General features: G+C 42.7%; 1 protein-coding gene and 1 long non-coding RNA gene across 3 annotated transcripts in view; one reads left to right on the plus strand and one right to left on the minus strand.

Moving 5' to 3' along the window:
* The first annotated feature begins 2,030 nt into the window (after positions 1-2,030).
* Positions 2,031-26,106, plus strand: part of LOC148388816 (uncharacterized) — a 65,043-nt gene continuing 40,967 nt past the window's right edge. The window contains exons 1-4 of the long non-coding RNA XR_015862326.1: positions 2,031-2,195; positions 2,268-2,567; positions 19,647-20,003; positions 20,083-20,161. This is a non-coding gene — a long non-coding RNA (uncharacterized LOC148388816). The remainder of the gene's footprint in view (positions 2,196-2,267; positions 2,568-19,646; positions 20,004-20,082; positions 20,162-26,106) is intronic.
* On the minus strand, positions 7,554-23,328 carry kita (KIT proto-oncogene, receptor tyrosine kinase a). Of its 2 annotated transcripts, none has more exons than XM_088395120.1 (21): positions 22,956-23,328; positions 19,663-19,917; positions 18,809-19,093; positions 18,598-18,737; positions 18,103-18,274; positions 17,813-18,002; positions 17,336-17,451; positions 17,150-17,261; positions 15,122-15,306; positions 13,671-13,777; positions 13,475-13,601; positions 12,259-12,363; positions 11,877-11,987; positions 11,657-11,798; positions 11,363-11,466; positions 11,167-11,297; positions 10,708-10,830; positions 10,492-10,603; positions 10,324-10,423; positions 9,781-9,886; positions 7,554-9,712 (listed from the first exon to the last, which is right to left on the minus strand). In XM_088395120.1, the coding sequence occupies exons 1-21, from the start codon at positions 23,011-23,013 to the stop codon at positions 9,500-9,502; spliced, it is 2,994 nt and encodes a 997-aa protein (XP_088251246.1). In that variant the 5' UTR covers positions 23,014-23,328; the 3' UTR covers positions 7,554-9,499. The 2 variants fall into 2 exon arrangements, with proteins under 2 accessions (XP_088251246.1, XP_088251245.1); XM_088395119.1 differs by having other exon boundaries at positions 18,103-18,295.

Genomic DNA, 26,106 nt, shown 5'->3' on the forward strand with positions numbered 1-26,106 from the left:
ACACACACACGCTCATACACACACACAGACCACATCCCTCAATCTGAAGGGTTGTGCCAAATGTCGATAAAGAGACAAGAGCACCTACACACATGCACATACAGTGATTTGATTGACAGACACGCTGCAGATAAACTCCCTGGCTGCCTTATCTCAGGTTGTCATGTAAATGCCGCTTGTACAGGCCCATCAAGAAAGTCTGTCAGAAGGTCAGACGGTTTTTATGACACCCCTAATCTCACAAAGCTATTGGACAGACTTGCACAATTCTCCAATATAAAATATAAAAATGAAGGGTCTTCAGATTTTTTTTTTTGGATGTAAGTCAATCGGTGCGGCAACCTTTTAGTGTGGTCATGACATCCTGACAGCTGCTCGACCCCTGCAAGAAATTTGTGAATGGACGTTACCGGCAGCACTTCCTGCTTTGTCCCACACATAATAGTAGCCAACTGTTTCATATAAACACACGACAATGCAGCTGCACATGTTTACGCTGCGCTAAAACAATGTTGGCTCACTTTATTCATTTCCTCTTATGAGCTGGTGAAAACCACCATGGGAAAGTCTTGACCAATTGAATTTGGCTGCCCCCCCCCCCCCCACACACACACACCTGAAAACACCAGCAAACACATCAATATTGCTACAAACGTACAAGAGTTAGTAGCCCGTGTCCATGTGTTACATAGACCGTGTCCGCCAAGGAACGTGCTCTTGCACGAGATTCCTTGCATGCTCCCCATAGTTCAGTGAGTGTGGTACAATTCCAGCCCCAACATGTTACGTGTCTGCTTGGAAGCTGGGCCGAGCTCTCATTTTGGGAAGTCATTATTGGCAGAATCATGTAGCAAAGTGGAATTTGGTAGGAAAGATTACCTTGGGCAGATCCAGTCAACAAAACACACCTGTTTTTTTGTTTGTTACAAAGATTTTCAGTATGGACCATTTCCAAGTGTCTGTTGTTCAGTGACAAACTTTTCCTAGAAATTTGTTTTCTGACAATGGTGAATTGTAAAAAAACTTGAGTTTTTTGTCATTGGGAAGTTCGATGAATCACACCAAAACATTTTTATTCTGCAGGTGTACTCAAACCAAGCATCCATGTGTCTTCCTAGAACTAAATAAAGGTTGAAAGAATAGCAAAGGCGCTGATCACAGAGGAGTAGTCTCGCCTTACAGGTTTGCACAAGTGACACCAGACACGGGCCATCGCCGTCGTCTGTCATCGGGATGCCTCACGTCCGTATCTCCCTTCAACTGAGCGATGGACTGGCTTTGTTCCGCCACAAACATCATGACGGATGACTGATGGAGGTGCTCCGACTCAAAGATGATGTTAGCCTGTCACAGGGATGGAGACATGTGGGTGATGGATGGAGGCGAGCGGCGATATGCCTCATTGACCTGAAGCTCTGTCTCCTTTTGAAGGCCAAGAAAAATATGTATAGTTTGTTTTTAATCTCTGTATTACAAATTTTATGTTCAGGCCTTGATGTGAATTGAATGAGCAAACGCAAATAAAGAAAAACAAGAACACTTTTTTTGGATTATGGTACGTTTTCACATTAGTTAGCAATATTGCACTCCATATGATAATTTATGCTAATTTATAATTTATGCTAATTTAATTGGGTGCCGCGTAATTAGTCCAATAAGAGTTGCCGTAGCGTGACGTCATCATAAGGCGCAGCCGATCTGACCACCCAAATTGTTATGGTTATCTACACCAAAGGTCCCCAACCGGTCCGTGTGTCACTTGGTACCGGGCCGCCAAGCCGCACAGAAAAAAAATATATACTATAAACATTTTTTAATTTTTTTTTATCGACGATCAATTAATTGAGATCAAGACGCGCGTCCCGGTCACGTGACATGCTTCCCCGGTCGAGCCCGTAAAGCTAGCAAAAATGAGTAAGATTATTTATTATTATTATTATTATTATTATTATTATTATTATTATTATTATTATTATTATTATTTATTATTTTGAAAAAATAGAACAATTTGGCGATTCTCTTTTAATTACATTCGTCGGTGCATCTGTCTCTTGACGCTCGTCCCGGTCATATGACGTCACCCCGGTCGAGCCCGCGAAACTAGCAAAAATTAGCAAGAAACTGATGTTTGGAAAGCTTCTTCGGAAAGGGAAAAATGTCCAACGAGGAGACGAAAGAAGAAGAGGCTATAACTTGTAAGTAAAGAAAAGCTACGTTTAAAAGAAAATTTCTGGAGTCCTACTTAAAATATGGATTTCTCGACACAGGTAAAGACGCTCAGCCCACTCTCCATATATGACGACGGGCTAGCTAACGAGGCAATGAAGCCTTCAAAACTGCTTCGGTCCATGGAGACCAAGCATACTGCATTAAAAGGCAAAATTTTGGAATTTTTTGAAAGAAAAAAAACGAGAAGGACAGAAGCAATTACTGAAGGTCACCACTACCACATCAATAAATGTGAGTGCACTGACACCATCGTGGCTAACCGTATTGCTAAGGCAAAGAAACCTTTTACTATTGATGAAGATTTTTGAGAAACAAGCTTCCACTAATTCAACGTAAAGGTGAGTGTTAAATTTATCTGTTTTATATTTGTTTGTTATATTTGTTATAAAGGCTTTTCGAGATTCTTTGTTGTGTATTTGTTTTCAGTTTATTGTTGTTTTTTGTCTATTTGTTTGTTTCATGGACTTAGATATGACACTTTAAAGTGTTAATTGTTTTATTTATTTTCCCCCGTATTTTTCATGTTTTAAATATGTTCGAAATAAAGATAGATAAAAAACGAATAAGATTTAATAATAAATATAATAATAAAAATAATAAACAAAATAAAATAATAATGAATAGATTTAATAATAAAAAATATCTTATTATTGCAAGCATTTAACCATGTGGATGGATGGATATGATATTGAACGAAAGATGACACTTTAAACTACAGTCTGTGTTCGCGTAAGCATGCATGCGTTTCATCAGTTCAATTGCATTCCATTCTTGTTTTTCCGAGTCGGTTCTTCCCGGCCAATATCGGCCAACCAAGGGAGGAGAGTGATGGGATTAGTAAAAATAATAACAGCATAATTGCATTATGGCGTGTAGCTTAAGGCCGGGTCCCCCTGGTGTGTATCACTGAAGCAAACTAGACCTTCCTCACACATTCGTGACTCATTGCTCCATGGTGACTTGTTCATTTGCACCATATGTGAAGAAGAGGTCGAGGGACTGCAGGGGTGTCGCAGCGGTGCGCGACTCGCAACAGGACACTGACACGCATGTCGCAGTTATTGAGGCCCAAGTACAAAAACAATTTTGCAGCAATGTATTGCTGCTTCTGGTTTGTGCGCCTTGGCCACCAGGGGCAGTACAACACATATAATGCACGAAGATTTGACGACGCAAAGGATTGCATCGCAACAAAAATGCCGTAATTTTATGCAGAGGATAAAGTTAAGCAAAGAGACTTTTATGGGGCTAAGTTTTGAAAACACAAAAGTCATAATTCTTTTGTTCAGTAAACTGGCTGATCTGAGGTCTGCGCCGCTGAGGGAGTGGTCACAGATGACTTTATTGCTGGCTTTTAACTGATTTGACTTCTTCCATATCACCTAACTAGAACCAAGCCGTGGTTTGGATTTAAAAGAAATGTATTAATATCTTTTGTCTTAATCACATGTAATATCTTGGAGTTGAGTATTTTGTTCAAGATTGATACTATGACTTGTTTGGCTCTGTTATGATACTGTTTTGCTTGCTTGCTCGCACAAATTAGCGCATGAGACAGTGACCAAGCAATTATTTCCTCACTGCAAACTTCCTGTAAGTCAATTTAATGCTGCCTTTTCCTTGCGGTGTATGCTAATGAGCGATCATTTTTCTAAACTGCGGTCTATGGCTTTGGGCGCAGGGGGACTTCCTGTAACTCTTACGCCAGACGTTCCTGTCTCGTCTGTGGCGTGCTTCATTTTAATACGATGAGTTTTTCATTGTTTTTTTTCCTGGTTTTATAGAGCCAGCGCCAATTTGCGAGGCCCCGCAGTTCTTATCAATGGCATCCATCAATACACATGATATCAGAATTGTGTTAGGCTGGTGATCATGCAGATGAGGAAACAGGAAGTCTTGGTTGTGCTATCTATTCCAAGTGAATTATGTTGAAAAATTGTGTTTATCCCCACAAAACTTGAAAACCGTGAGATTTTTACCACGTAACAACAGAAGAAGAAATCGGAAAGCGTGTCCCTTGAGCTAATTTCCAAGAGGCTATCACCTGTCTTATCCTCTACTGTCCTGTCCATTCATCAAATATTGAGGCCGAGCGGGAAGGTATCCAGTTCGTTTTTCTTTTTTTTTTTTATCTCCAGTTTCTTTGTATGCGGCACACCACAATAGAGCTCGACGAGCTCCACTTGCATGCGGTTGTTCTTTCCATCCGTGCAATCCAAGCTACTTTACATAAGCTCGGGTCGGAAAAAATTCCCCGTACAAAAACAGTGATTGCGCTATCAGATAACCGCTTTTCTAATTGTGAGATTTACAAAACAATATTTACCTGATACGAGTCCAGTCGACGATTACTTTCATAACTGCAGTTTCTTCCCTGACAATAAACATGCCTTCCAATCTTTCGTTCACCCATCAGGCTTGTTGCGGTTCGTCACGGCAGCCATCTGTTAAGAGCCCGTTCTCATCCCTAAACAGAAGGTCCCCCTCGGTGTACCCCAGGTAGCCCCCCCCCCACCCGTCCTCTTAACGACCACCTCTAGAGGCCTTCCAAGCCACGGAGGGGTCACAATTTCCTGAGCAGCTCGAGCAGAAAATAATGAGAAGTGACCCACTAAGAAAGCCATACGAGGCCTCCATATTGCCGTTGCAAATCCGTACAAATTTCACATAAATGTTAACTATACGATGATGCAGGTCAGTCCGTGTGCAACAATAGCGAGCATTCATCGATTCGCAAAGTCTTGTGGCCAACAAAATGTGACCCACACTTGTGATGGAGTACAAGCATCACATGGTCCACATAAACTAACCCAGATAAATGCACCCTCAAGATAAATCATCATGTCTCAAACCTTTCCCCCCAATAACCTCTATTAAACATAGCTAGCATGTTGTCTGGTTAGCTAGCTGCCGGGTTAGCGCCATGCTCTTTCGCGCACGGAACTTTAGCTCTTTCTTTGCTTTAACTGTTTCCTTCTGTCTTAGAAGAAAGACGTTAAACTGCTCGGAAGGAGAATGACACGCCGGGCAAATTTATAACCGCAAGTCGAGGAGAACAGTTGAGCGGCCGCACCGCACACAGACGTAGCGGCAGAACACCCACAGGTTAACGTCCTCTCACGTGACACCAGAGGAGAAGTTGAGGAGAAGGAGTAAACAACTTGTTGCGTAACGGGGCTAGATGCTAACATTAGCATTATGTTAGTAGTCGGAGTACCTTTTGATTTACTTTACAAACAAAATGGAGCTTGGAAATAGATACCTATAATTACAGTCAAAATCGATTTTGAGGGTCATTTAAAGAAAAACGATGCAAACAAATACACTTAGCAACAATGTCATGAGTTTTGAACTTGCTAACCTTCACAGAGCAGGACTGGAGGCAAACCTTTCATATGGAGTCTTGAATGTCCTATTATAAATAAATGTCAGTATAAATGTCAGTATTAATGAAGGTTTGGTCGCGTTCCACGAACCGGAACATTTTTATATTCTTACATGAATTTTCCTCTCTGTAATCTCCCTTCAGGAATGTTAAAACCTGATCGGTTATTACGAAAAAAAACCCCACCATGAATGATTTAATGAATGATCAGATTAGTTTTTATGATCAGAGCGATGTCTTGGAAGGGAGGTATTGAGCGGACATGTTTTATGGGCTATTTTATTAAACCGCATGGCGCCGTTAAAGTAATTATCTAATGACTGGCGCTTCCTCTAAAAAGAATAAAATAAAAAAAAATCCGACGCTCAATGGCGGGATTTCCTTCTCGATCTCTTATCAGCTCTTTTGTGAAAACAATGGACGCTGCCCACGTGAGCTTGTCCGCCGTCGTGCTCGTGACGTTCTCGTCAGGGCCAGATGTCTGCCTTCATGGCCCTGAGCCAGCCACCGAGCAGATAACATCCAACACTTGTTTGGACCGATAGGCTTTTATTGTGTTTTAATTGTATCTGGACTTTTCTTTCTGATAACATCGTGTCATACCCATCATTCGAACATCAAAGATCATGTTGTCTAAATTCAGACATCGCTACATCGAGCTAACTTTAGCACAGATTTGCACGCTAATACCACAAATACTGTCAGCCCATTTATCATATATAAAGTACTTGCAGCAGTTGTTTACTATTCAGACTCAATACAAAACAATACCATTGTAAATTTCAGTTGATCATTATTAATATAAATCGTGTACACTTTAGCGATACATGACGGCATATCCATACTAAAACAATTATGCCGGGGATTCCCAAACGTTTGATGCTTACACTTTTGGGAATGAGATTAAAGGAGCTATATAATACAGTTTTCCACTTACAATTTAAAACTGTTCCCAGATAGCCTAATAACATGTCTGTAATGAGCAAAAACAATTATTTAAAAATTTGTGTTCAGTCTTTTTTAGTGAATCTTTTTTTTCACAAAAAGAAGCTAGCAATTACTCGCGACTTGTTTTACTGGAGACTGATTCAAAAACATATTATTTTTAACAAACGGCTCACAGTGCATTCGATTTCTAGGAACTGTTTATTAGCTTGACTAAAACTTTTTGATTCCTCTCTGTGGAAAAATAAAGAATCAGTTCTGTGACCGCCTAAAGCGCCTTCATTCTCAGCCGTGATTGGGCTCGAATCACGGAAGAGAATCTCTTTGGGTGGCAACTTTGCTTGTTGTTTAATTTCACAGTGCAGCAATCATTTTCCCACAAGCCATTCAAAATCAGTGTTCCGTTATATACAAATCATTAATCTAGAACCAAAACCTGATGGTGATTGTACTGGCGTGCCACTATTAAATTTTTTTTTTTTTCCCTTGAGTGAACCAGCTTCTGACAGGAACGTGACTTGAGACATTTGGAGGCATTTGGAGATAGCGAGAAGTTATTAAACTCCACTTGCCAACAAATACATTTCTGAGCTCACAAACGATACACTCGGTTGTGTAATTTCAGTCTCGCTGGGTGGCCAGGCACTTTGTTTTTAATTGTCAAGCAAATAAAAAAGTATTACTTTTCATCATATTACCTGTTTTAAGTCCGTACAGTATTCTCGTTGGGATCTAGGACCTCCTAAGAGGCCGTTAAGCTCCATTTCACAACAAAGAGATTAACTGAATTACTTGTGACATGTCCTGTATGGGACTAGTACCTATTGGCACGCACTCAAGCACGACTAAACAAATGCATCCGGCCACACACACACACACACACACACACACACACACACACACACACACACACACACACACACACACACACACACACACACTGGATTAATGGGAAAGATTCCTGTGCAGGACAGAAAGTATCTCCACACGTTGCTATTTCAATATAGACTTTTTTATTATTTACATTAACACATGTAACACATCCATTATGCACAGCAACAGTAAATAAAGCCTCAGGTTTAATAAATACCAACGATGGATGGAAGTCCAGTGAGATATATATATATATGTGTGTGTGTATGGTCCAATTATTTCTTATATTTCGTCAAATGAGAAATGCATTGTACAAAGGATGATTCTCCGTTACCGAGGCGACAAAGTATACAGTACACGCAGAGAAAACCAGCATCGAAACATTTCCTATATTTTATGTGTACCGCGTATTTATTAAGATGGTCCCATTCTGATATGACTTGACAAAAAAATGCAAATTGAAAAGTATATTTACACAATGTGGAGTAAAAAGAGTGCCGGGCTTGTGTTCGGTGAAGAAACACTGCGCAGTAGCCGGTTGCTTTCGCCGTTTTTTAGCATTTGGATGAACAAAAAGCTTCCACCTGAAACTGATTTTTGAATCGTTTTACTAGGTATGGGCTTTCGATGACTCAGGTATTCAATTAATTGTACGCGCTTCGTTGTTGCACTACTTGGCCACAACCAGCAGAGGCACTGTTCTTTCATACACCTGTGCATTTCGTGAAATCAATTGATTAGTAAGCCATTTATTTGTAACAATATTGTTTTGAGATGAAGATATGTGTTGTCAGAGTTTGTAGCATGTTCACAATTTAAACATTTTGAGGGGTTCGCGTCGGCTAGTTTTTCACTATTTGTCGTTTCGGTTTACTTTTATTGCCGAAGCAAAACGTCAATGTCACAAAAACGCAGGGATAAGGATAAATAATAGTGCCGCATCTAACAATAAAATTTCAATAATAATCATAATTAGCAGTTTGGATAATGAATGGATAATTATTATTATTATATGATTATTTTTTAATCATTCACAGAAGCAGGCACACAATCACAAACATATGTTCGTAGACACCAAGAGAACACTTTTCCCGGCAGGAACATCGGAACTGCATCATTGTGGAGGGAACATCTGGACTCAAAGGGGAGAATGTGGTAAAGGAACAATGACGGGTTCCAGTCCATTGAATGGCAAGTCCCAAACAACCAGCTATTTTGTTTCCCGGGTGATCACCAAAAAAAACCAAAAAAATCTCGGAAATGGCAGTACCAGCATGTAAACAGTGAGGCGGGTAACACAATTTTTTTTTTTTTTTTAAAAAACACGATGTTCAGTTGCTGAAGCTAGCCCCGCTAAAGCTTTGTCGTCGTTCCCAGCGTCTGGTAAAGAAGCCCAACTATCAGCAAAACAAGCTAGCGTAGCATAGCGTACCGTGACGTTTAGCCTTTAGCCTGTGGCAGTGAAACAATGGGCAATCTCTTAATAATAGCTTATAAAAATCAGTGTGCCAGCCGCTCCATTTGAAAAGTTGGACCCTGAATAAACATCACCTTCATTTGAAACATGTAATACTGACAGTAAAAAAAACAAAAACAACAAAAAGCCAAATAAAGCTGCACTACGGGATGTGTGGAATGACGTGAAGTGCAATTTTGTTTTTTTTTTCTTTCCAGACAAAATATGACATAAGGGTAAGAAAAATATGGTAAAAAGGAAAAAACTTCAGAGAGCAGATAAAAACCATCATTATGACAGACATAAGTATGTAATATATATATATATATTTTTAAACTGTCCTCCCTTGAAAGTCACAGACAGTCACGTTAATGACAAAATGTTCTACTTCCTTTTGTCCGCAGTACCCCCAAAGGGTGTTGTCGGCAGTGTTGGGGCTACAAGTAGTATGTCGGGGCACCCAGTGTATATATTTATTGATATTTTTCCACATGGGGCAGTCTTTTAAAGGATGGGGTGAAAGGGGTGGCAGTGTTTTTCTTGTAGTAGCAGAACATGAGAGGCACTTCTTTTATAGAGGCAGGAGAGCCGAGGGGGGGCGGCGGCGGCGCTCACACCCGCTGAACTCCGAAGCCTGTGCCTTCCAGGAAAACCTCATGCCGGGCCAGTAAGGGCTGCGTCGGAGCGCTGCTGCCGTTCGAGCTGAGCTGGAACGTCGTGTTCGGAATGCTCGGTTCTTCCTCGTCGTTCTCCTCCATGGTGGTGATGGTGGAATTGGCAGCTCTGGGCGGCACTGTAATCCTGGAGCTGAAGTTCAGATAGACCTAAAAAAAAATAACCTTGTAATTGACGTAGAACATCAGTAAATTCCGTCTGAGGTGTCAACACTTACGTGCTTGGTAGCATCTGACAGTTGCTGCTCAATTCTCTCCACCACCTTCCTGAAGGAGGGCCTCTGGAAGGGGTTGGCGTCCCAGCAGGACCGCATGATGTGATACCTGGCGTTGTAAAAAAATTTTTTTTATCTGTTTCAATCTAAGAAATTAACTTGGTGGGGTCTGTTAGAGCAGAGGCAACAGTATCTAAGAAAATATTTTGCTGTCCTTCGGTTTATTTGATTTAGTTGTGCAATGCGGCTTTGCAGAGTTTGTTTTGATTATCCTTCGTCTGAGAAATGAGGCATTCGTTCAATTGGAGCACAAAATACAATTCACGATTGTAAAGTGCAAATAAATCAGAGTTTTCCGGGATATGTTTTATAGTCGATACAGAGCGCTGATAAATGTTGTCTTGAATAAGTTAATCGTTGTCTGCCAGTGAAACAGGATGAGAGTGGGCCGTCGTAAAAATCTCACTTTTTTTTTTGACGCATTCACCACCATTAACACATTTTAAAAAAATAAATAAAAATAAAAACACATCCTTCCAGTCTTACATTTCACAAGGCGCAAACTCGGGAGAGTCCAGCCTGTATCCTTCTTTAATCAGTTTGTAGAACTTGGCGTCCACGGGCATTCCGGGATAAGGACTGTTTCCTACGTAAAGGATTTCGGCCAGTCAGAAAAATGACAACATGGACAAAACGATGAAGGGATGCGCGTACCTAGCGAGAAAATCTCCCACAGGAGAATGCCGTACGACCACACGTCACTCTCAAACGTGTACACGCACTCGAAGATGCTCTCCGGCGACATCCATTTGACCGGCAGCCGAGCCTGAATTGACATCGATAAATATAAGTTCTGATGCGATGGTCATCTTGCAACAAAAATACAATTTGGATATAAAAACGGTATTACTTGATATGAACCAGACTCACATTGCCTTTGACGACATAGTTGGAGTCGGTGGTGATGTCTCGGGCCAAGCCGAAATCGCAAATCTTTGCCACTCGTCCTTGAGTCAGCAGGATGTTTCTGGCCGCCAAGTCTCTGTGGATGCACTTGAGGGGGAGGGGGAGGGGGAGGGGGGGAGCGCTAATGAGGCATGTGTGTGTGACATCGGCCAAGTGTTGCATATTTTTTTTCGTTTTTACCAGCTGACACTTGACTCCGACGGTAATTAAATTTTCAACAGCGTGCCACGACATGCTTTCTGGATACGCTTACTAGCGACGGAAACACGAGCCGAGCTTTGCGTCGAGGGCAGAAATCGGATAAATCACAAACGCCATCGCGAAAGGTGTTGAAGACGTTGAACATATCGCTCAAATTGGCTGATGGTCCGATCAAAAAGTCCCGAATTGACATTTATCAGTTTGATGGATGGGAATACTCACATTCTTGGAAGCCAAAAATTCCATCCCCTTGGCCACCTGATAGGAAAAGCTGAGGAGATCTTCGGTGTCCAGGGACAGGCCGTCGTCGTCGAACATTTCCCCCTCGGCGTCTCCTTCGCCGTGGAAACCGCCTGAAAAAGGGAGCAGTAGATGTTAACTCAAATCCTTTTCGTAACTCCAAGAATGTCCGACTCGCCTTTGCGGAAGGAGCTTCTCTTCTCCACGGCGCTTGAAGATGAGGACGAAGGCGGCTTGCCAGTGGCAGAAGGCTTCATGGTCATGTAGCCGTTCAAGCTGTCACTGCGAGGAAAGGAAAAGGAGCATTCTTGAGAAGCAGCTTCCTCCTACGCACGTTCTGGATAGTAAACAACACTTTGACGCTCTCCAGGACTTCACGCTCAAGTCTGTTTTTGCGGTTCGGATTTTGTTTTGACTGCGAAATGCTCCACGGCTGAAAACCCAGCTCAGCGAAAACTTAAGTACAACTGACCCGGCGGAGATCCTCTCCGACGTCACGTTGCGGTAGTAGCAGTCTTCGTCCGTCTTGGAGAAGAAGAAACATTCCCTCTTCCTCCGTAAAAAGTTAAGCAGGTCACCGAAGCAGCAGTACTCTGTAATCACCAGTGTGGGGCCTTCCGCCGCAGACAAACATTTTTAAGACGTCGGTCGGAGGGCGAGATTGATTTGAAACGGAAGAGACGCGCCTCTACCTCCTACGGTGCAGGCTCCGAGCAGGTTAACGATGTTCATGTGGTTTCCCAGGTAGCTGAGAACCTTCAGCTCGGACATCAGGGCCTCCTTTTCGGTGGCGTGAGCACTTGCTGTGGGAGAAAAGCCCAGATGAAACATTATTTTCATTGACGGATGCTTTACTTTGCGCTTAACCTTTATTTAGCGCCAAAACAATTTCAAGATATTCAGTCTTGGACCCACTGCTACTTTTTTTCCCCCCAATTCCCGACTTCTTTTTGATTTATTAGCTCCTCCTGAAAATCCAGTCTGTGTTTTTTTTTTTGACTGGAATACACATGTCTGACATGTGATTCATTGCCCTGGAGCAGACTTATCCCATCTTACTGATCTTCAACGTACATTTAAGCATCTTGACCGCTACGGTGGTGACCGAGTCGGCCTCGGAGATTCCGTACGCCGTAGCTTCTACCACTTTTCCAAAAGCGCCGGAGCCCAGCGTCTTCCCTGTGGAAACAGAAAGAAATCCAGAAAGCTGTTTCATTGCCCCTGCCCATCCTGTTTTTCCCTCCCTTCCCTTCCACTGGCTCTCCGCCAGCATTACTGGGACAACACCAGTTGAGCCCCCGGGCTGTGTGCTCAAGCACCAGGACGTGCAGGATCCTGTTGGAGGAGGTTGGCGAAAAAACAACAGCCTGGGTATGTCAACAATATGATGTTAGCAGTGAGGGAGGGAAGCTTTTGGTCACAATTGAGCTTCGGACACAGTCAATTGGGCTCGACTCCAGTTTTCCCATGACCCCGAAACAGTATAAATAGATAAAAGCGCTTTACTGTCTCAACAAATCAATGTGTGTATTTTCTATTTAATACATAGTAGCTCCTCTCATATTCTCTCAACTGTGTGAAAAAAATAAATGAATAGGCTTTCCTGTTCCTGTTCCTGTTCTTGGCGGGCTATTCAAGTAGCCGTGTGGGTGTGACTGACAGAGTAGTTTTCCCCACAAAATGATCGTGCCAAGCAATGGCTAGCATGTGACTTGATCGGGATTGAAAAAAACGATTGGGTTGCGTGATGTCGTAAACAAGAGGTTCAAACTGTCAGACTGAAAACAAATCATGAAGATGTTTCTGGTCTCTGTGGAGTTTTTTTTCTGCCTTTAGCTGGGTTAAAAAAACTGATGTAGGATTTGTGACATCATTTTTGCATGCTGGTGAAAAATGGTTAAACTGGGCTTAAAAAAATCCAATAAATTTACTTCTCAATCTAGTGCACCAGAAAATAATCAGTTTGAAGGTGGCCATGACAGCAGACGATCAAAAGGTAGGTAGCTAGCTAGCTAACTATGTTACAATTGTGCATACAGAAACATATATATCTAAATTCACTTTACAGGGTCTGTAACCATTTCGGAAATCTCAAATCCGTACTATCATTTCGACTCCACAGACAACGACATCAAACATGATCTGAAATTTTCTTCGTATAGCCTGCGTTGGTACTTTGAGGGCCACGGGCTCATCAGGCATGACACGTTCACGCTGTAAGCAGAACCACGCGCCGCATACTCGTGTGACACAATTTAACGCCAATGTGCGAGAAGTGCCGGCAGCTCACCGAAGCGCAGACTGTTTCTGGGAAATTCCCACTGGTGATCGTACGGAAGCTGGGTGGGGTCGATATAGACGTAGTTGTTCCCGTGGATTCCTTCGATCACCTTCCACTGCACTTGGTATTTTGGTTTCTGGAAGGGGAAGACAATCACAGAGTGTGACAAACGTTCCCTTGTTTGATGAATACCTTCGGGAAATACCTGCATGTACTTGTAGAAGAGCGCGATGAGGACCAAGCATAGGACGGAGGCTGCCGATAGCACACCGATCAGGAGAGGGGTGAACAGCCTGTGAGGGATGCTTCTTTCTGTGGGGACAAAATAAAAGCAAATATTTTGACTCGTTATGGCAGGATTAAAATATAATTTTCAAAAGAATCCCCCAAATTTGACCCCAACAACCTCACAGTCAACATTCAACCGAGGGACTATGATTGTCTGAGTCTAAACCCAATGTCCTGAAAGTGTCCTTGTGTCCCCTTATACAATATTTGTCAAGACAAAAAAAAATAAATGTGTCCCAAGTCCAAATATTGACAAAAGTACAACTAAGTCACGGCTTTACCCTTTAGTGCGCATCTTCCATAAACCGTTTGGTAAACAGCAGTCAAGCCAGACATGATCGTCTGCGATAAGATGTGCGGATGGGAATTAGCTGGAGTCCATTGTTTACGTTGACTCCAAATCCACCCGGTGTCATAACAGCTTCCCCATCTGCCACGATGTCCCCCACCCCCTCAAAAGGTGGTATGGCCACTGTAGGGGGGCCAACGTGTATGCTAGAGGCCCCTTAGAGGTGTCAAGGCCGCACTTTGGAAACCAGTGACGGGTATATCGGCAGATTTGTTCTTGCAGACTCAGCGTTCTCCGAAGTGGGGAGAAAGCTCCTTATCTCTATAAAGAGCTTATTACACACCGGTGGACAGAGGAGTAAATAATAAGGCCAGGCCAGGCACGGAAGGGCGACTGAAGACATACAGACCGACTCGCCACAGCTGTAAAAACACAAAAGCACTCTTTGTTGTGCGGGGGGAAAAAAACGTGGAAGTGATTCTTGCGCTTACTAAAGAAAGCTAACGCAGGTGTAAAGATCAGTGCAAATTTGTTCCTTATGTGTCCGTAATTAGTTTGTGACTTGCCAAGTCACGGCTGTAGAAAATGCAAAATTATGACATCACAATGGGGCAGAATTTTGAACGGTTTGCTCAAAGTAACCGTTGGGGAAATAGTCAGCTCAAAAGATTTACTCGGTTGTTTGATTCCAACTTTTTTGTATACAAGTCATTAGAAAGTCAATGTTACATGTGTTCCATTTAAAAGTCGTCTTGTTTGAGGATTTCAGACTGTAGAACAAAACAAACAAACCTAGAATGACTCCCAACGGTATTCAACACTGTACCAAAAAGTACTCTCTAATTTTAGTAAATTAAATGTACCACCCCCTAAAAGGAAGGTATGTCTTAATTGGCTCGGGTTTTCCCGTTTACAACCAGATTGCGCCATAAAACAGATGATTCAGACGTCTGAATGAAATAATGGAGGCGACCATCAATGTTAGCTTGTTCCCATGAAATCTTCAGAAGCGGTTTTGCGTTTGAAAATTTGAAGTATGTATGTATCGGTGTTCTTGTTGTTTTTACGTGGTGGCTCACCGCTGATGGAGAAGAGCGTGTAGGCCTGTTCGCCCTCCACGGTGGCCACGCACTCCAGCGTACTGAAGCGTCCCCGGCTGACGTTCACCCGGCTCTCCACCTCGGTTTTACCAAACATGGGGCTGAACAGTGTGATGGTGATGATGTCCGTTTCTTCTTTGGTGGCGTTCACCTGCTGGGAACATCTGGGGACGAGGGGAGGGCAAAGATGAATACGATCGGGATACATGTTGATAGGAATCTGGCAGGATTAGCAAATTAGTTAGAAATCATCCAGATGCTGGATCAGCATGCAGCCTTGAGACCACATTGTACTGTTGGATCATGATAACAAGAGTTGTCATTTTAGTCAGGCAAATGTTGACAGCAGTGGTTCTTATCGGGACAATTTGTGTTGTTATGAAACACAGCTGTGTTGCTTATTGGCATAATCCGTTTCTAGCTCTGTTTATGATCATTTGGATGATAATATTGTGCTACCACTTAGGTTTTAGTAATGTAGCGCTGATGCTAATTGAGCTAATGCAAACTGGGTTTGGGTTGTCTAGATATAAACATGCAAACCGTGCATTGTTAGAAAGTCATAATAAGGGTTATTATTTTAGTAAGGCATATATGTGGATTGCCTGGGATTCTAAAGTCTTATCGGAATGATTTGTGTAGTTATATAAGACAACCGTGCTTGCGGCCAACCCAGCTCGCCCAGCCGTGCCTTCCATTCTCCTGGCGTACGTTCGTTCGCGGGACGACAAGATGGGTTGCGTTCGCCTGCTGTGTGCTCGTGTTCACAGTGGCCTGTCATCTTTCCGGACTCTGCTGTGCATCGTGAGCGGCTAGCGTGCTATCACTCTTATTGTTCATCTTCTTGTTTTATTTTTCCTGTGTTGTTTACTTGTATGTGCGTTGTGAACTCTGTCTTGTCACCCTGGGATAGTGAGAAACGTAATTTCGATCTCTTTGTGTGTCTTGACATGCGGAGGAATTGACAATAAAGGAGACTTTGACTTTGACTTTGCTGCTAACTGAGCTAATGCTATGCTAGCTATGTTTTATAGTATGGGCTGTATGACGGTTTTGATGCAATTGTAGCGATACCAGTGTGTTATCGTCTTGCAAATGCTAATTTAGCTAATGCAACACTGCTTCTGCTTGAGATATGTAACATGTTTTTTGAATTGACGCTGTGACACTAAGCAGTAGGGTTTTGGTCAAAAACATTCCCATTTCCTCATGTTAGGATTTCATTTTTTGTGTGTGGAGACATTCGTTCCGTAATAATGTCTTCCAGGGATTTGACAGATTATGACGTGCGTAAAATGAACACCAGACTCAATTTTTGACACCAGCGCACCACATGGTTTATTTTGGGTCACAGGCAAGCTCAGGTCATGTTACTCTTGTTGCACTGACTTGCCAAATGGTTTGGAAAGTTTTTCCAAAAAAACAGCCGGGTCACCCCGCCCTTTGCTGTTATTGTCTTGTATTATTTGTAGAGTGGTTTACTTTGGCAATGGCAGTTCAATGTAAGGGAGTAAAAGCCTAAAACTAATTGAAAAAAAATGGGAAAAAAATATCATAGCTTATCGTTGGGTTTAACATAAGAAAAGCACCCTAACCTGAACTCAAAATGAATTATCTTTAAAAGTACTGTAACTAATTTCCTGAGGTGCAAATTATTAATTAAAATATTTGATTACATGTAAAGATAATTTTTTTTCTAATTCAGAAAAGTCAACAAAATTAAATAGTCCAAACAGACACACCTATATTCATGAGTATTATTACAAAAATGGGTTTCATAATTGTAATTTCAAAGGTCGCCAGCTGTTGTTGACACAAGTGTCTTGGCGGAAATTGAAAGATTATTTTTTTTTTCTAATTCAGAAAAGTCAACAAAAAGAAATAGTCCAAACCGACATGCCCATATTAATGAGTATTATTACAAAAAATGGGTTTCATAATTGTAACTTCAAAGGTCGCCAGACGTTGTTGACACAAGTGTCTTGGCGGAAATTGTTTGTTGCTCACCTGATGTACTGCTCGCAGTAGTACCATGCAATCTTGGGGGCCGGGAATCCCTCGGCCACGCAGCGCACCTGCCCGTCCACCGGGCCCTCGTGCGACACGATCTCGGGTTTTGCTAATAACGAATGAGGCGTGAATAAAAACGTGGCAGAACACGTAGTTAGTACATTTTTAAGAAAAAACACTCACTGGTTACGAAGATGGTAAAGGTCTCGTTCAGGGAGATGTCGCGGTTGGCGGCTTTAAACGTGTAAACACCGCCTTCGGAAGTCTTCAGTCGCACTAACCTCAGCTCGCTGCTGTACCTGAACACCAGGGGGCGACATTTTGCTCAGTCAATAACCAAAAAAGGATAAATCCCAAAATTCAAAAAGCTGATCATTTTGTCCTGGCCATATTAAAAAGAACAGCCAGGTAAACATGTACAGCATTACTATATTACGTCATATTTCCCTTGGTGCTCTTGAGTAAATATTTTCTGTTTTCTTTGCACTCATTTGAATGGCGACAGGTTTTTGGGTTCAAACAACCCCAGGCGTTTATTACACTTTGTGTATTTGTCAAAGAGTTGCCAGGCCCGCGGTCAACTCTATGCTAAATTCCACCCTCTGTGGTTGTGGGAAAGGAAGCTCAGGGTGGGATGGGGGCCGTGGGGGGCGTTCGTACCTGTAGTCACGCGTGCTCTGCGTGGTGATGACGTGGTCGCTGTTGTTCTTCAACTCGTGGCCCATGAAGCTCCAGGAAAAAACGCCAGGCCTGGGGTAAGCTTCCATCTCCACCAGCAGAGATAAACTATCTCCCGAGCGCACGTGGATGGTCCTGTTGCTCGTTGACGTTACGTTGATGAAACCTTTGTCTGGGGGGGGTTAGGAAGGAACAGCCATAGCAGGAGGAAGGTAAGTCAAAAAGGATGAGGGCTTGCTTATCAGCGGAATTGCTGCCGGTATTTCCCTCACCGTAGACGTCGAGCCACACGGAGCTCACGCTGATCCCCTTCTCGTTCTGGGCCTCGCAGCTGTAGCGTCCGGTGTCGCCGAGTGCGGTGGCGGCCACGCGCAGGGTGGCGCTGCGCATGTGGTCGAAGTGCTCCGCCCGGATACGCGACGCAGTGTCAACCTTTGCTGGTTGCTGTGGATACCAGACGGCACCCTGTCAACGCCCAGAGATCTCTACAGATTAACCCCGTCTGCACGGCTATCCTCGCCAACCACACTGACACGCACACGCATGCAATACACACACAGTCCAGATCTTGAAGCTTTGCCCCTCATGCCAGGGGTGTCCAAACCCGGTTCCTCCGAGGGCCGTATAGGGAAAAATCAAAAGATACACGGGCCGCTTTTAAATTCCGCCCTCGGGTCCTAGTTTGGACACCCCCTGCCTTCGACACGCATTGATAAGCCAGTGTTTGCAATCACGCAGAGCGGTAGAAGAATGCAAAGGTATCTCACCGAGCTGGGCGGGGCGACCCACTTGAGCTTGATGTCACTGTTGACGTTGGTGGTGTTGCAGGTGAGGGCCAGAGACTCGTTCAGGGTCAGGATGACCCGCTCGGGGGCTTGCATCCCGATGACGGGGGGCGCCTCGGGGACTAAAAAAATGGAGAACGAATGTTAATGAAAAGTGGAAACGTGACTGTGATTTTGGATATGAATAGTTTACCTGGCTTGACGGTCAGGTGATAGTTGTGCGAGCGTACGTGTTGCCCCCGCAGCACGCCGGTGCACACGTAGCAGCCCTCGTAGCTCTTTCGCGCGTTTCGGACCACCATGCCTTGCTCCAGGCTGGCGGAGAAACGCAGGCTGGGTTCCAGGGCCACCCCGGAGCACGTCTCCAGGTGTAGGTCGGACAGGCTGGGATCTGTTGCCAGGCAGGGGATGGATGCGGCGTCGCCTACGCGGGTGAGGATGTTGAACACCATCGATTTTCTGAACGGGTTGTCGGGATCTGCCAAAACAAAACAAAAGCGGAGGGTGAAAGGGGCAGATGAGTGAGCAGATGTTTGTTTTTTTATCCGTCTTTTAAATCGACAGCAACTGTATGCCTTGGATCGACGATCACTCATCGGCTTCCAATGGAGCTACCTGGACACGTCTGACATTTGTCGTAAAAATCTGCATCTACTCCTGCGGCTTTGCCAAAGAGTAAATTGCGTTCCCAGTGGCACTTTGTCTTGCCCTCGCTCATGAAAATAGTGCTCTTGTGTTTACCGCCTGTGAGGAAGGAGTGTTTCGACGGAACTATTAGCAGCACATGATATCATCCTGCAGCGATGGCTGCGGGCCAAGGCAACGTGCAGGTCAAAACAGTCATGCCTGCTCCCTACCTGTGCCAGGCCATCACGCAAACGTTGTCATGGACAAGCATGCTTACACACGGTTAGCTGGTCATTTTATGGCAAGAATAATTATCAAATTTTATTCAAAACATTTTAAGTTGGGATGCGATATATTAAAAAAATCACGTGATACTATAACAATATTTATTTGTCATTCTCCAGTGAGGAGTGCATCTACCTTTGACGAAGACGTAGACGGACGTCTGCTCGCCGCTGGTCCTCTCCAGGCAGACGTAGCGGCCCATGTGGGCAGGCAGGGCACGGGGCACATGCAACGCCGACGCGCCCTCCGTCCGCCGCTCCCCCCGCACCTTGGGCCGCTCCTCCCGCTGCCATTGCATCTCCTTCTCACCCTGGCAGCGCAACTCAAATGGCGCGTTAAGCGGGACCACCAGGTGGGGTCCCGCCGGGGTGATGCTGGGCTTGGTGTGGCCTGTCGGGCAGAAATAGGACATCTAAATTGGAAGCAAATGAATTTGCACATCCAATAACAGTGAAGCTCTGCTTCTACCGTTAAAGGTGCCTCTAAATACTAACTTCAAATGGATTTTAGATTTGTTGTAGGCTTTTCCTGACATTTTTCCTCTCTTTCTGGTAGAAAATATTGTGCGAAGGATATGATTTGAAGCCGACAGCTCCAGCAGAAGAAAATCACCCACCGCCGTTCTTCTGTCAAGGTAGGCTGTCCGTTTGGTGATGAGCGGTGTTGTGTTTGTGCAAAAACGGGCTTGAAAATATTTTTTATGCCTTTGGACAGGGTCTGAAAAAGCTGAATGCCCCATTTTGGAATTTCCCCATGTGGGCCAAATAAATAAATAGCTTATCACCCGTGGGCTCATTTACATAACATTGCTCCCAAGCCAAGTTCTTGCACTCATGACTTAGGTTGGGCAAAGTGTCCGCTATTTTTATGTTTTTGTTCAAACTTCCTGAAAACACAATCGTGTCCAAACCAAACGCTCAATTTTACAACACCCGCAGTGTTAATGGATGCGCCGCTTAGCATTAAGCATCTGTTTAGCATCTCATACATAAAAGTCATTAAAATAAATAGTTTTCTCTCAGCTACACAACACCGACTTTCAATGCCACACTCCTTTCACATTTCAAAACATAATGAAGACTCCAATGAATTATTATTGAAATAATTATTGCATCATAAACACACCTAAAAGTAATGACGGCGGAGGCGGTGAAAGTACTTAGAGCGTGTGAGTGCAGATACTCGTGGAAAAAAACTATCAACATTTACTGACTTATTTCCGCCAATCTATCAAGATTGACTTTGCCATTCCATCTTTTCAAAACATAAAAATGTAACAAGCTTATTTTGACAAAACAAAAGGTAAGTACAGATCACATTTTTGAAAAGTATGGAGTAAAAATAAAAAGGTGTCTAGAAAAAAAAAAAGAAAACCTGAAAAGGTAACTGAGTTCTTAGTTATTTCCCAACAAGAACATAAACCGGAGATTGTACCCGCATTGAATGGATAACGCGCTTTGTAGGGGCAACACCGAGACAATATATCATAAACAGACCGCAGGTTCCACGCAAAAAGCTTCCGATTTTTTTTTTTTTTGTGTGTGTGTATTTGCTAAGCTATTGAACTGGTTGAGGAAACATTTTCAAGTTGTATCTGGATCAAGATTTTAATCCAACAAGGGGTACAAACTACCCAAAATGAATTTAAGCTATCGAGAAATGGGTTAGCAGGTTATCAGTACAGCTGTGGTTTAAAATAATACCAAATTTAAACATTTTTTTTCTTTTGTAGTCGTGTTTGGCACAGTTTTTACATGCCACTTTGTGATGTAACATCTTTTAGCTCATTGCTTAATACTAATTTCAGATATTGGTATTTAAAGACCGCGATTCTTAAGTGTTTACTCAAAATAACCTTTTTTTTTTTTTTACATTGCTAAAAACAATGACTATGGTTTTGTTTTGGTTCAATTGAAGGACAATGACAGCCAACATTGGCGTTCTGCAGGAATTATACAGGTTGAACAAAAGTGGCCCTAGGATAGACCCTTGAGGGACTCCACATGTAATGGCCGTTGGATAAGAATGAAAGTTCCACTGATCATAATTCATTCGAGATAAATAGCGCCAACAACATTTTGACTTATTAGCTCTGACACTGTTGCCTTTTTAAATTCTTCCATGCATTTTCTTTAGAGAGGCAGGGTACACCTTGAAGTGATCCTCAGCCAATCACAGGCCACATATGTATCGACAAACCGACCATTCACACCGCTAAGTTCATCTCTATCTTTGCGATAGGACATTTTCACACCGTTTCATCGCCAGCCCGGTCTCCAAGGTAACCGCTTGTACCTTTTCCCAGACCTGATAAGCAAACAAACACGTTCCCAAGCTGTAAAAATGTCACCGGCCGCAAAAAGCGGAACCTTTCTGTGGTAAATTAGGCTTCCCGCTGCCTCTGCTTCACCCCTGCGTGCGTAGACGGGCTTAAGGCAAACTTGACGGCGGTGCCTTGTTGTGTCACATGACGGGTAAGCCCGAGCATGCAGGTCGGCCAGCAGATACTCTCCCTACTGCTACAACAATCTAAAAAAAAAAAAAATTGCAGCAAGTCTGCCAAATTTGCATTGCTTGTCTGAAGCGGAGTTTCGCACCTTTGCAGACCTAAATTTGTGAAATGTATTTCCCACTCGTCCTTAAATGCATCTTGGATTGGATAAGTTTGACACAAACTTATGATAACCAACACAAAAACGTGACTTGGCTCTAGTTCCAGCGTCCTTGAAAATCAATAACACAAGGGTTGTCACACTTAATGAGTCTCTTAAATGAATCAATAAATAAATAAACAAATAAAAACAATACATGTGTGCAAGAATGTAAATCCCTCCTTGAATTGATTCCACCACATTTATTGGTTCTTATTGTTAAACTTGTTAAACTTTGGGAATAAATGGTTCTCTGGATCTGAATAAAAGGCATTTCATTGGAATCAAAAGATTTTATGAAACTCTGCTTGCAATTTTTACACTGATTTATTTTTTTGTGTGGACTTGCTTAATAATTCCCAAAAATAGTGAAGACGAGTGCCCTGCAGTACAACAGCTGCTCGTTTGCATGAAATCAAAAGTGATCGCTTTATTTTATTTCTTTATTTTTTTATTTAAGGGGAAGGCGCTGCTGGATTTTAGGCACTTTGCTCCCTCTCCATTCGAGTTTTTATTTTCTTCACGACGCCCTCGCTTGCCTCGTTTAAATAATGCACGCGACCGTGTTCGGTGTCCACGGGTGTCCACTTGCCTCGCGTGTCAGTTACTGCCTTGACAAAAAAAACTCACATCATTAAAAAAAAAAAAAATAGTAGTAATAATAAATAGTAGTAATAATAATAAAAAAAAATGTGCGTATTTACGCGCGCCGTGCGTAATTCCAAACCAACTTGTTGCGCTTTGTAAATGTTGGTTTAAAAGCTGAGCAAAACCTACCTGGGTGGAAGGTGAATTGCAGCACGACACACAGCAGCGGTATCAAGCGGTAATCCATAGTTAGACTTCCATGGATGGAGCTGTGCGCGAGAGCCAGTGGAAGGTGTGAGAGGCGGGCGCGAGAGGTGGGAGCTTAGCTCCACTACTCCGCAATACTCCACTCTCGTGGAAAAAAAAGAAGAAAGTGATGATGAGGAAAAAGAAGAGCTGCTTTTAGAAGTCTTCCAAAGCGCAGTTCGGAGTCTGTGGACATCGCCGGGCCAGCGTGCGCTCCACGACGAGCAGGTGTGCGTGACTGACTGAGTCTGTCGTGGACATGTTCTTGTATTTTTGTGCGCGCGTGCGCCTGCGGGTGTGCGTGTGTGTAGCCGCCACGCTGAGCCCAACTGCTTATAAGCGAGGGAGGGAGGGAGGGAGGAAGGGAGAGAGAGAGAGAGAGCGTCGAAGCGAATTAATTACGTGACAGCATAATTATTATTGACCATACTTATTTTATCAATAGACTGTTTCTTATTTCAGTCTCCCCAAAAAAAATTCTAAATAAAACCCGAAAAACAAAACTTTAGGAGTTTTACCCCAAATTTTCACGATTCCTTGTTTTGTTAGGGTGGGGGTGGATTTCAAAATAAAATCCCCAAATTTTGAAATTGCATTGAAACACCAAAAATGATTAATTGATGACCAGCAATAGTTGGAATTGGAATGGACTTGAAGAAAAACTGACCTTCGATTAGGAAAAGTGGATTGGAATAGGGAACTGAAACCCTGCAAAAAAAAAAAAACCAACTGAAATGTCAGACCTCCCACGTAAGATTGAAATTTCATTGAAAAATTCTAGAATTGGAATCCCAATTGAAAACCTTCAATTGTGAATTTTGGACCTTCCCGCTCAGCAGAGCGTTGTAGCAGTACAATTTTTTTGCAACTTTGCATGTTTGAGGATTATTTTTTTTCAAACTTTTTCAACCATCTGTTGCTGTTTTTGTGGATCAAAACAATAGGATTATTATTTTAGCGCCCTCTGGTGGAATTCTACTGCATTCAGTGACTGATTTTACATTTGCCATTTTTGTGGCATCTAAATTAATTACGAATCATTTTTAGGGAGGCGTCACTTCGCAAAGTTTTTCTATTTGCCGCAGGGCTCAATCCACAGATTTTTTTGGGGGGAAACATTGATTTTTGTGCACAAATTTGATTACAGTGTGCTTAACAAGTGTGGACAAATCAGTTCGAAAGTCATTTTAGTGTGTGGGAATTATATTTTGTCCATTTTCCCCTACCACGGGCAAGTCTTTATTTACATCCATCAAGTTTCTAGGTTCCGTTATATTCCAAATTCTCAACATTGTGGACTTTCTGTACCCCGGCGCAAATAAACTACAAATTTACAATGACGCTTTGTGTTTTGTTCCCTCCTGAAATCACATGTTGCATCATTTGAACACTGGCACACAAGCTGACACGCCCGGAGGCTGCCGCTTCAATTGTTGACAGAAATACGGACGGGATAAGTAGGGAAGGGCTGGCTCTTAAAGAAAAAAAAAAAACAGACATTATGACGCTTCTTTGCTTTTTCTGGTGTCCTGTGACATCTGTTGGACCAACGATGTCCAAAGAATGGCTCATCACATATCCTAGTATCGAAACCAAGCGAGATATCAAACTTTGTGTCGGTTGCACTTTACGAGGCATTACAGAACATTTTATATAAAAAAATTGCAGTATTAATTATTTTATATCATGGGTGGTGCCTCTGAAGTAAATTTTGTCAATTTTTTGTTGCCCTTAACCACAGAAGAATCTCAAAGGACTTAATAAATAAATAACACAATGCCTTAATATTAAAAAAAAAAAAAAAAAAAGACATGCCTTGTAGCTGTAACTGCACTGCTGCATGGTATTTTATTTTTCTTAAAATTTTATTTTTAGCTGTTATTATCTGGAAGTCTATAAATGCGTCGCCAAATAAAATGTATTATAACTATAAAAATTCATGACCCATAAAATGAGCCATTGTTTGATTTCTTCGACAAGTTCCACCAATCGCGCTCATGTCGCTTTTTACAAGACTCGTGATTGATGGCAAAGTTTTTATGACAAACCACTCTGTTATACGTTGACTAACCAGAGGCCACATGTGATCGCCGTGCGCCAGCATGACCTGCGCCCGAGCAGGTCAAGACGTTTTTTGTAGCGCTCGCTTTTCGCCGTCGTCTTCAGAATGCTAAAATTACCTCACTTGTCCGTTGAGCACTCTCAACGGCTCGGGTGGCTCGTCCCACTGAAACCGTACCTCTAATTCAACTTCCTCAACACATTAACTCTTGGAAATGACACATCAGTTATCACGTATTGATTTTTTCTTTAATTCACATTACCACTGGATCCCGTCTAGGTTGGCAGGTATGGGGGGGAGTATCATGTGCTTCAAAATTCAAATCCATTAAAAAGATTACAAACCGCAACAAAAAGGCGTTGTCGGTGTTTTGGGTCAGATGTGCTTTCGTAATATCCATCCCCAGCGACTGACTCTACTTGTGATAGACAATGTGGCAGGATTTTGGTTTCAAGTTAAAAAATGAAGCGGTATGTTCATAATTGGACATAATGGCTTCCATCAGTCAATTTTAAAAATGTTTCACAATGGGAATAATGAAATGTTGGATCCAGATTCAAACTGTCGCCATCGTTAAAGATTTTATTCATCCGAGAGAGATTATTTTATTGTTGCGTAAGTTTGAATTCCTTCTGCTGGAGCTAGCTCGAGTGCTCATTTCGCGCTTAGCATGTTTGAGTTTGGGTCAGAATTTCGCTTTGGTTACTTTTGTCAAAACATCACAACTGGATTGAGACAAATCACCGAAGATCAAATCCACAACATCCGTCTGCCGGCTGCTTGTTTTGCGGATTGGTCGTGCGCCGTGCCGGACGAATCGGCGTGACATTTTATTGGATACACCACATGATGACATTCATGTTTTCTGCGGTAAATAATTGGCTCAGTCACGCTTCGGTGGCTTTAAATCCAATTCCGAACAGAAAATACCTTAAGTCAACAAGATTTAACATTATATGAACTGAAATAATACTTTCTTTTTACTCTTATTTAGTTGGTCCATCACAAGAAGTCCGTTCTCTGCGGAGAGAC

Source organism: Syngnathus floridae, chromosome 13, assembly GCF_059516105.1.
Source record: "Syngnathus floridae isolate MCC-2025c chromosome 13, RoL_Sflo_1.0, whole genome shotgun sequence".
NCBI classification, from domain to species: Eukaryota; Metazoa; Chordata; class Actinopteri; order Syngnathiformes; family Syngnathidae; genus Syngnathus; species Syngnathus floridae.